The sequence below is a fragment of the Macrobrachium nipponense genome, chromosome 32 (genome assembly GCF_015104395.2).
Source record: "Macrobrachium nipponense isolate FS-2020 chromosome 32, ASM1510439v2, whole genome shotgun sequence".
In the NCBI taxonomy this organism is placed as follows: Eukaryota; Metazoa; Arthropoda; class Malacostraca; order Decapoda; family Palaemonidae; genus Macrobrachium; species Macrobrachium nipponense.
In genome coordinates this window covers 30,823,106-30,835,373 of record NC_061094.1, presented here as the reverse complement: position 1 = coordinate 30,835,373, position 12,268 = coordinate 30,823,106, and the positions used below count along the sequence as shown (strand labels likewise).

Below are 12,268 nucleotides of genomic sequence, written 5' to 3'. Positions count from 1 at the left end.
GATCTCAAATTAGTAATGCTTCTTTTCTTTTTCATGCAAACATTCTCCGGAAATAGAGAAAAAAAATAATTTTCCAAATTTACTTTTCATTTTACTAAACATAAGATGAGAATTTTAGCAAGTTCCCATAGCCATTTCTTTAAATAACAATGAGGACCTCAATTCTAGCGATACAGCAACTTTCATAGCATACGCATTGCATTTGTATTTGATACGTTCGTCACTAAAAACATTGAATCCAAATTAAGATCAAATGAAATAAGTAAAAAATGCGCTGAAAAAACAAGTTTTTTGTACAGCGTATAATGCTGTATGAAACTCTCAGTCGCGGCCCATGAAACTTTCAGCCACGGACCCATACGGGACTACGTTATTAGCATCTATTATAGCATTGCCAGACGCACGACAATGGCTAACTTGAACCTTAAGGCCGCCACTAACGTTCAGTTATGCCTGCGCAGTTATAACTGAACGTTTTTTGTGTGGACAACCTGCACAGTTTTTCTGGCTTGCGCAGGCGGCCTGGGTAAATAGCTCACCTCAATCGATGAGCATGAGGCCAAACGGCTACGCATGCGCATTGCAACGTTAATGCGGTAGAGGCAACTTTTTGGCTCAGTTCGTTGACATATATTAATAGCGAACATTGAGTTGGGTTTTATTGAATTGAAAAGTTTATACCTAAACTGAGGATTTATTGGATTTATTTGTTTTGAATAGTTGATACAGAAGTCGGAATATTATATATTTATAATTTTGCTATTTTTTCCTGGGAAAAATAATAGTGTATAATGAAGGCTGAAAGTGCAGCATTATTCTTGAAGTCTTGTAGATTTAATTGACACCTTCTATATGAATGACACTTTGCTTTGGCAAGTAAAATCCAAAGGCTGTTAAACAGATTAAGCCTACATATGTGTACTCGTGGTTATAAACCATATATACAAGACAGTTTTTCAATGAGAATAAATATTTACTATGACAAAATAATGTAAAACAAGAAAAGGCCAAGGATATGCGTCTATTCATGATTATGTATGTAATTCGTTTTTAAAATTATAGCAAAATAATATTCTACTTTATGATGAAACAAAATCAAACAGTATTGAACTATGTATGTTTTTTCATTGCTTACACCTCACGGAAGTTCGCTTTGAAATGAAATTAGACTAATCAACGCACTATGAAACAGGAAGACAGTAGTAAACTAAGGACTTTCATTCATTATAACACCATAAGAAAGTCAATCTTTAAACGAAAACTAATCAGTATTAACCCTTTTAACGAAATAGACAAAAATTATTAGTCCTATGTATGTCAACTTTGAAACGAGAGCAAACGATTATACGAACTTAATCATCTTTCCATGAAACTCCTCCTTCATTCATAAAGGAATATTTAATTCGTTTTCGTCAACCACTCTTTCACTGGACGTCTTACTTGATGTTTATGAGATTTTTATGATGTCAACAAATCAATTACAGCTATAGTGTCGTATGCTGACGCCATGGATGCTACGGAGGACTGAGGAAACGGCCTGTATCGTTAGTGGCGAAGATTTGCCTGCACAGTTGAACTGCGCAGTTATAACTGAACATTAGTGGCGGGCTTTACATAAAATAAAAGCTAATAGAACCTCATGAAATAAATATATATACATATGCATATATATACTATATATACATAAATATAGACATATGTATTGATATGTATGTATATTTCCATTCATTTAGAACGAATTAGTGTTGTTCTTGTTCACATACTCTGAATGACCTCTTTCGTCTCTCGCAGGAGCTAGATGCGAAATTATATTGCATCCCAACCATGAAATGTATGTACGTACCTTTCATTAAACTCACTCTCTCTCTCTCTCTCTCTCTCTCTCTCTCTCTCTCTCTCTCTCTCTCTCTCTCTCAACATTTTTCTCATCGTACCTGCACCTGCGCAATCCGCTCTCTTTTAAAAGGGGGATGAATATTACGAGTTTGATTTCTCACAGGTGCGCGTGTGGAGAGATGACCTAATATGCGAACAGTCTGACGCGTTACTTTCCAATAAACGGAATTCTTTTACTCAAGTTGTCTATCCAACACTTTATTAACATATATGTTTAAGAAGATGCAACGTCATTCTAAAAATATGTCTCAAATATAAATGAAATATAAAAATTTAGGCCAATCAGCGCTGAAACGGAAATAGGGCGTAAAAGGGGTTTCGAAGGTGCAACAGGAGGAAAACCTCGCAATTGTGGAGAGAGGGTGGAGAGTGAGGTGGAAGAATGACATGAACGGAGGCGCAGCCAAAGGGCTAATAGGGGTTGCAGATAGTGACCGAAAGGACATGTTTTTTTTATCTGTCACTTAATAAGATAGCTTACTTGGCCACCTCATTCTCGTCATTTAGGAATATATGTCACATGATAAAGAACTATCTGATAAAGGGAACCTGGTAAGCACCATTATACGTTGTATATTATGCTCTACCTACAGGATTAGGCAAGTTCTGTTTAATGTAGTCAATTTCGAGGAAGAATAATTTAAGAGAGAGATAAATAATAAACGGGTATATAACTATTTTATTTAATTCCGCAAGACGTGGTTTTTATCATTTTTATTTATCTCGGCTTGTAGTAAACTTATTGAAACTGAAGAAAGAATAAATGGACGTTACTTCTGTTAAGGCTTTAACACAAGACCTCAAAATGGAGGATTTTCTCTCTCTCTCTCTCTCTCTCTCTCTCAAAGTAACTAAGGAATTACGTCTAGCTACTATGCAGATAGTGCTAGAATTGTTTTCCATCCCTAATGCTGAGTTCCAAGGTTTTCTATGATGACTTATCAATTATTCAGTCTCACCCTTACTTAGATTCTTCTATGAACAAACCTTAATAAATTATAACAGTAAAAATTGCATCGTACTCAAAACTGCTGGTGTGAAGTGCAAAACACAATAAAATCTAATCATTATTTTTCTTTTTTGGAAGTATTTTCCAAGAAGAGAGTTACAGACGAGGTTCTAAAACGTCATGTCGAAAGAAAAATATTTAAGTCATAATTGCGTTCTAATTGAAAATGGGTTTCGGATTTCCAATGTCTGTAATCAATTTATCAATCTACGGCCTGTCTTTATCTCTGGAGGGCGGATTCCGGCATGTTAGAGTAAATGCAAATGGATTCTTCCTCATTAAAGGTGATTTATATGCTGTAAAATCGCGTCTAACTGTCGTTTATTTTTACATGCTTTTATATCGAATTGACATGCGTCTATCCATATGTTTAAGTCGAATCTTTGAACTCAATTTTAGACCGGTTCCTTTCGTCCGACGGACTAGAAATTTTGCACTCAATTCCGGTGATAATACAACGTCACATGATCAGTAGGTCAGTAGAGATCTCTAGTGACCTTACAGTGACCTCTCCCAGCATCTCAGGATTTGCAGATTTTTCATACCTTCTTTGACTCTGTAGAATAAGTTAATAACTATTTTTCAAACCCCCTTTGGCTCGATAGGGTAACACGTTCAATTTCGTTAGCTACAGTCATAATTCGGTTCCAATTTCTGTCAAAACTTCAAAGTACAAAATAAAATAAAAGTAAAAAATTTTAAATGCGCTTTTATTAAAATACACTAAAAAGTTAAAGATAATTTGAGACCAGGATTTTTCCACAATTGATCATGTCTACAAAAATAAAAGCGTGTGCTCCAAACATGGAAAGAAAGGCTACAATAAATACACACATTATATATAATATATATACATATATATATATTAATATATAATATATATATATATATATATATATATAGTATTTAATTTCATGTTTGGCGCCTACGCTTTTATTTTTGTAGGCATGATTAATTGTAAGAAAATCCTGGTGTCTCAAAACACTACTTTTTACTTTTTAGTGCATTTTAATAAAAGCGTGTTTTAAAAATCCCCTATTATATTTTTATGTATCTCTTGTTACATAAACATTAATCACATATCAATAAGTTCTTTTGAATAAGTTACCGCACACTTCTTCGTGCATAATAACATAATACACATTGATTCTCAGAGTATTTTGTTTATGTCATTTATCAGTCACCAACTCCGACCAGACACAATAGTTTCACTGTTAAATGAAATGCGCTTTCTATTACACAAGCTGACAGACCTTTAACAAAGTCTCTCTCTCTCTCTCTCTCATACAATGAAAATCGTATCGAAGTCAATAATCTATCTATCTATCTGTCTATTAATTTTACACCTTCTATGAACACTTGTTGCAATTCGATTATTCCTCCTCCCACATGTACACCACTGGATACTTCATGCACATGCCCTTAAATTATATATATATATATATATATATATATATATATATATATATATATATATATATATATATATATATATATACCTTTCCATACTTCACAAATATCATCCCTACGATAACGAATACGGGCCCTCAAGAGAGGTACGTCATAAAGGTTAGGATTACATTTGCGTCAGTAGTTGAGCCAAGACATGTCCTCGAGGATTTTATCCTTATAACATAAATGTAATGATTTTATCGTTGCTTCATTTCATCCTCTTCTCGTCATCATTAGCCTAACATCTTATTCTCTAGTGGACTGTTTCCTGTGCATGCATTTGCTGATGAATTTACCCTTCCCATTTCTGCTTCTCCAAGCCCTCTTCCGTGCATCGCACTCGATCTGGAATTATCTCGCAAATGAGTTAAGTTCAGTGTCTCCAAGGCACAGTTTCATTCAGCTCCTCTCTCTCCTGACCCATCCCATTCCTTGATTATTTCTAATGAAGAGCACTGAAACTTCTCTTATCATATATCAACATTTTGGATGGCCAAGTTGCCTCTAATGTATTTGAAGATCACTGTCCAGATTACTAAATCGGTCTCCAAGTAAATTGGTTGTCACAAATGCTTTTTGCCACCGCTGTTACTCAAACTTCCGGTTAAAAATATTCTTTTGGAGTACTGCTCTCGTAAGCAGGGTGCTTCCTCAAATATTAAACAATTTGTACGGTCCGTAATTCATTCCTCCCATCACCTCTATATCCTCTTTCTCTCCCACTTTTCTGTAGGTAGTATTTAAAATATTTCCCGTTGAGCTCAAAGGGAAATTCCCGCTCTTGGGCAGCCTCTTCATGCATGCCAATCCACCTCCTCAAACATGTAATGTAAACTGAAATTCAACATTTCTTGAAAGAATAACGCAGTTATATACTGCATACAAATATTATACAATATAATAAGGATACCTTCACTTAAACTGAAAGAATATACTGTGGAATGGAAGGAAAACAAAGTGATGTAGTTAAATGTAATTTTTTTTTAAATAGTCACTGTTCAATTGAAAGGAAAAGCATTGAGGGGTGGGGCAAGCGGACCCCTTTGCCCCTACGTGCGGGCGTCCATGACCAACAGAAACTTAAATAATGTATCGACTAAATAAAAGTCACTGAAAGAGTGAAAATAGGGCGGGGTGAGAAAGGTCAAAGGTGGTTAAATATATCCTCTCGGGGACAGTGATTGGACGAAAGCCAGCAGAGTACTAATGAATTCCGAACAAATGCGTATAATTAGGGAAGTTTATCGGGACCCGATATATAAAAGGCTCTTCCTTCGGTTCTTCGCATTCGGGCTACACACTCAGTAAGAGTGGCTGGTGCAACGCTAACTTCATAATCAAACCCAGTTCCAGGCAAGGGGTCTCTCTCTTGGTGTAAGACCAGCTTATTCAAACGACGAAAGAGCTAATTTGTACAATTTTCAGAAGTCTTGGATAGTGATTTGTCGGTGATGAAAATGGAACTAATAATAATAATTTTTCTTTGAACATTTACACATTTATTCTCCTACACATCTTTTCATGGTTTACTCTTTTGTATGAATAACTGTTACGTTTTGGAAATACACGAACATGCATTTCAAGCACACGAACAACAGCAGTAAAAAGAAATATGTACATTAACGATTTTGTTTTTAATAACACTTGTAACTCAGTCCGCTGAGACTTGCATTTAATCTTGTTTCTCGTTTTGAAAGGTCCCATGCCATCTCAACCGTAAGAGAAGCTAAATTATTGGGAGAGCCAAACCTTTTTGTGAAGATGCCCGGAACTTCAGCATTATTCTTGATCCTTCTCGGAATAGGACTATATCCCATTAGGGTAAGCGGAAAGGAGTTGGTTGGTGGTTTCCCATCGTCATCTGAGCAATGTTCTGTAGTATCCAATACTTTTAGTTTCTTCTAGTGTCCTCTTCTTTCTTCGCAAACCAGACATGTGAACTTGTTTCGAGTCTCTCTTGAAGGAGTGGTGGATTCATAGTTAATATTTCGTTCAGTATATAGTGGTATCACATCTTAACCTTTTTCTCCTTCTTGAAAGGAGACGCATGGAGAAGAAAACGATGAAACTGAGATGTATATCGCGAAGGAGGACGAGAATGAGGATCTGCAGAGATTTTACAATCCTTTCCCCAAATGCCATGACACTGGCTGTGCCGAACACACGGGAGGGAAGTGCGGCAATTGGTCGAAGAACGATCCATGTCTCTTCAGACTCCAAGACGAAAACCTGTGCTCCTCACTGATGAAACCAGAATGCAGCTGTTGTATTCGTGAGTACGAGTATAACTCGATGCTCCTTTGTTCATACATATAACACACACACACACACACACACAAGACATCTATAATTAAAGATTAAGGTTTAAGTTTTGTTTCGTTTTTCCAGATAACACGCTGTAGTCATTTTGTAATCAGAGGCTTTTTGTTAATTAACAAACGACTATTGCAGAGAACTAGAGGCACCGTCGAATCTAATAATTTATAAAGTAAAATAAAAGGAATGCCCGAAATGAATACAGTAATTATATTTATTTTGAATCGCGAAAACACGCACGCATATGGAGAAAACAAACCAAGAAATAATATCTGATCATGCCTTTTAAAAATATTTTGTTATTTAAGGTTACGAGAGATCAATTAAAGGTCATTTAACTCATTTAAACTTATTTCGTCGAAAATATATTTTCCCAGTTTTCTTTTCATGAGCAGAATAAAAGCGTTTGAGCAAAAATCGATACAAAATACAAATCTTCAGATAACTTAAAGTCATATGTCCAAATGATCTGCAAGATATGGAGAAACAAAGTGTTTACTTTCTAAATAACGGAAAAAAAACTATATTTACACAATCTCTCAAATATACACGCACATATGTATATACGTGTGTATAAATATGTATATGTATATATGTGTAGGTATGTATGTATACTCATGTATATGTGTGCGTGTATAATGAGAATATAAAAAGAATCTAAATCTGGAAAAAGAAGAAAAGCTGAGTATTTTGTGGTTACAGCTTGTATGGGTCGATGTGAAAATGGAGGCATGTGCAGAGACAAATGCAATCCCCATGAGCACGAGGATCCACAGTCCACCTGCGGGGAGAGCTGCAAGTGCTGCTTCCCAAAAAATCGTAAGTGTAACTTCAGGTCACCATGAAATCCTCGAAACAGATGTCAAGGAAAATATCAGTCCTAATTTTCTGTTTTTTGAATTTCCATCCACCGACAAACATATATAGATCCGTAGCATTTAGATAATTTGGTCTCTATTTAAAATGAAATAACTTCTATGTCTACTTCAGCTTGCGAGGGAATGTGTGGCGAGGGAGGAACGTGCAGAGCTGAAGTCTGTCTTCCGAGCGAAGAGGAAGTGCCCGGGAAGTGTCCTTCGCAAGGCTGTATTTGTTGCCGGAAGAAGCGTGAGTAATACATTCACCGAGGTTTCAAGGCTATAAATGATGTCCTTTGAGAAGAAGTTCTTAACGAGGGGTAGACAGAAGGGGGATCATCATAGTGTTCATCAGTTAGGGTTTTGAGATTTGGTTGTTAGCCCCACTGCCCTGCTCCAAAGATGGTTCTGACGCACTGGGCAACCCATATTGGTAAGCCATCAAAGTGTATATAAAGGATGATTGTGTCATGATAAATATTTGAAACAGCGACGATAAATTGTCAATAACAAGAAAATGATGAAAGTGAGAGTTGTTGGTAAAGGATGAATCCCGTCAGACTGGGTTTTAAGAATATGAAAGGGTGGTTTTGACAGTTGGTTTAAATGCAAAGATGGGTGATGGGTGACAGAAAGATAACGTTGTTCATAATTATGGAAATACTGTCGTGGAAATGTGCTTGGAAAGGGTTTGATTGTTGGAAAATCGTGGTTTCTGGGGAATAATATTGATCTGCATAAATGGAAACGAGTAAATGTGTTCGTCTTATTATATGTTAGACGGAGTAGATGGGAGAACAAGGTAGACAGATGTAATGATATATATGTAGAATGTATATATATATATATATATATATATATATATATATATATATATATATATATATATATTTATACATATATATATGTTTGTTGTTTGTAAGCTATTTGTCTCTCTCTCATCTCCTCTCGTCTCTCTCTCTCTTCCTTCTTCTCCTCTCTCCTCTCTCTCTCTATATATATATATATATATATATATATATACTATATATATATATATATACATATATTTGTAAGCTATTTTTCTGGACCCTAAACCTATTTCTTCGGAAATCTGTAAACCACTTGCTTCTTTTCCTCTTAACTGGAAAGTAGAAAAATGCAGAATGTTCCGATCCACAGCGTGCACAGGAGGCCCCTGCGGACAAGGCGGGATTTGCAGGGACGAATGCATCTTCCCCGAGTACAAACAACCCTTCTTCAGGTGCCCCGAAGGGAACTGCAAATGCTGCTACACAGGTAAGTGTGCACGAAGAAAAATTTTACGTCCATACTGTGATATGTCACCCCAGACCAGGATCCTGATTCAGACACACCCCATGTCCCGAAAATCCTTTTCTTATTATAACCACCTTCATTTCTTGAGTACTGCATGATAATTGCAAATTGCCATGGCCGACACTGCGGACAAAGTTGAAGGAGTAATCAGACGACCCAGAGCCTAGTCTAAATCGCTACCAAAAAAAAAAAAGAAAAAAAAATGGTATTTCATATTCAGCCATAAAACTCTCAAAAGCAGATTTTTTTTTTTATTAGGAAATCAGAGGAACCTTTTCACAAAAGCCTACTGGTGCGCACACACACACAGCGACACGGCTTCGCAAGAATAGTAGACTTCTGCTACTCAGCATGTCTCAATGAATGAATCTGCAAGCCCTATGCCCTTATCTTGACTCTAGCTGACACTGTTACAACTGATTAGTTGTAAGCCTAGATCACAAGACGGAACTTACAAATACAAGCTAAGACTACATTATAAAAAATAAAAAGAAGTTAGCCCACGAACGTCACTATAAATAAAATAATTTTTTATGGTTTTTCCATGAGAAATTAAGATTCCAGACAGGTTCACTATATTGTGCAGTGCCCCTTTGAAATGTCGCAAGCACGGCATCTTACCTGGCACAAACGAGGATAAATCTGGCAGAGTTTCTTTCTTTCATTCCAAAATCTGTTTATTCTCGAGCAGCGAGTGCTAGCCGCTGCGGAGACCCCTGTGGAGGCGTCGCAGGAGGAACCTGCAAAGAACATTGCGACCACGACGAAGAGAAGCTCTTGCAAGGCTGCGGAGGGAAAGAGTGCTCTTGTTGCAAGAAGAAACACAGTAAGTACTCAATTGTCTTTGGAGGCACATCACTGTAATTATGGCATTTCAGAATGAAATGAGGACAAGCTTACATGAGCGGCAATTAATAACCTCTCTTTCTTTCTCGTACGAGACTTCATCTTCAGTATAGAAATGATCGATCTATGATAATCACGATTTTTCGAAACGCTTCATTGCAGGTTGCCGAGGGAAATGTGGCAAGGGACACGCTTTCCACTGCTCGAATTCCTGTCCAAAGGACAGACGAGTCAAAGGATATTGCCACGGTTCCAGCTGCACCTGTTGTGACATGAACAGTTCGACAACTACGACACCATACATAACGCATTCGATCTTTCCAACGTCATCAAAAGCAACGAGGGGGCATAAACGTGGCCCACCAGTTACGAAAAATGATGACGATTCAACAACAGGGAATGAATATTCTACGACAACTTGGGATGAAAATCCATCAATGACGGAAAGTGAACATACAGCATCCTGGGGAAATGAACATTCTACAAAAGCAGAATATGGACATTCATCAACAAGAACGCCGGGAAATGAAGAATCTACTACACAAGAAAATGAATCTCCAACAAAAACAGATGAATTTTTTACAACATGGATACATTTGGCAACTGGAAATGAAGACTCTACCACAACAGAAAATTAACATTCACCAACAGCAGGCAACGGACATATATGCAAAATCGATTAATTCATTTTCACATCTGCAAATTATACCCTCTAAAGCAATAAAAAGGACGAACCACTTCCCGATACCGGGGAAGATTATCACTGCACATAAAAGACTAAAGAAAGATGCTGTTTTTACCACATCATCTGTAACAACAAGGCTGTACTTGGCAATATATGAAAATGACATCATATCGTAATAAATAGTAAACAAAGCAAGATCATATATTTTTAAATAAAAGCTGTCGCATTACGTTACTATAAGTAAAGTTAAATACTATCAGAAATAATTTACCATTCTGGAGAAATACTGCATATTAGAATTAAACGATCCTGTTGCAACAATATAATATATATATATATATATATATATATATATATATATATATATATATATATATATATATATATATAATGTAAGTGCTTTTATTATTTGCAACGATATGCAAGGGAAAATCGACCCGTTGACACAGAACTGTCTTACTGACCTATCCGCCTGCTTCACGACAAGCAATAAGATTTGCTACTAATTCATCATCTCATTGTTATTACCACAACTTCTAATAGTATTATCAATATCATTCCAATTACTTTGATACATACAGATGCTACCTTTATTTTTAGTGTTATTATATGACTACGAAACTGACAATGTGAGGAGTTGTACGAGTAGCATTTTGAAATGATCCGTCATAAAACTATGTACATAATGTCTTTGGCCATTCCACATGCCACCTGTAAAATGCATTAAAATTCAACATAAGCAGAATAAAAACTGAATCTTATCACTTGTTTTTCAATCATTCCGGAAAGAGTCCAGTCTTCGTGTGTATCAATACAATAACTTTAAGAGAAAATGTCCCAACTGACGAATGAATGAATGAATGATTGGAAGTTTTCTGGCATCCTGACATCGAAGGTCATTGACGCCGATATCGTTTATTATAAATAAAGAATAAAAGTATATTCAATTAAAACCATTAAAGCAAATATGTCATTGTAAAAGTTAAATAGCTTTCAGAAGACCTGCTTCTGAAATAAATCTAAAAATGCCACTTGCATTGTACGACACATCATGTCCAAGAATCTTGGCAAGGATGAACCTGCCATCCTCACCTCGAGCCTCAAACAGATATCTATTTCTTTCCGTGCTATAAGTGGGGCATTCAGTCAACAAATGCCTCACTGTCAAGGGTATCAAACAGTCGTCACAATATGGTTGGTGTTGGCCAGCTAGCAGAAACTCATGTGTCATCCGAGTGTGACCAATTCGGAGACGACAAAGAGTAGTCTCCCACTTTCGGGGCATCACGTTATATTTCCAAGGGGATATAACATTTGTTATTTCTCTCATCTTATTATCAGCTAAGCTACCCCAATGCTTTTGCCAATTATTATGAATAAAATTCTTAATTGTAGGTAAAAAATCATTACATGGAATGGGATACCTTCTTGGTAGCAACTCAGCTGCAGCATTCTTTGCCAGTGAATCTGCCTCCTCATTTCCACACACACCTACATGTGCCGGAACCCAACAAAATCTAACTGTTATGCCTTTCAGACCAATAATGAAAAGCCACTCTAAAATCTGTAAAACCAAAGGGTTACTAGAATTAAAAACTTCTAAAGCTTGAAGGACACTTCTTGCATCACTAAAAATGGTAAAATTGCCCTCATCTTTTAATGCTATTTTCTCAATAGCGGTTAATATGCCATATAGTTCTGCAGTAAATATGGAAGATACTAGAGGAAGTGCACCTCTACAATTAAAAGAACTACTATAGACTCCAAATCCAACGCCAGCATCAGATTTGGAGCATCTGTATAGTATCAAAAGTCGATTCCCTATGTTCTTCGACATGTTCATGAAAGAGAGACCTGGCTTCTAATTCAGTCATGTTCTTTTTTATACCA

At 36.4% G+C, this 12,268-nt stretch overlaps 1 protein-coding gene across 1 annotated transcript; it reads left to right on the top strand.

Moving 5' to 3' along the window:
- The first annotated feature begins 5,602 nt into the window (after positions 1–5,602).
- On the top strand, positions 5,603–11,139 carry LOC135207308 (uncharacterized). Its single transcript, XM_064238990.1, has 8 exons — positions 5,603–5,710; positions 6,055–6,178; positions 6,398–6,629; positions 7,376–7,492; positions 7,664–7,780; positions 8,692–8,808; positions 9,539–9,673; positions 9,856–11,139. Exons 2-8 carry the CDS (start codon positions 6,119–6,121, stop codon positions 10,329–10,331), a joined length of 1,254 nt encoding a protein of 417 aa, XP_064095060.1. The 5' UTR covers positions 5,603–5,710; positions 6,055–6,118; the 3' UTR covers positions 10,332–11,139.
- The last annotated feature ends 1,129 nt before the right edge of the window (positions 11,140–12,268 follow it).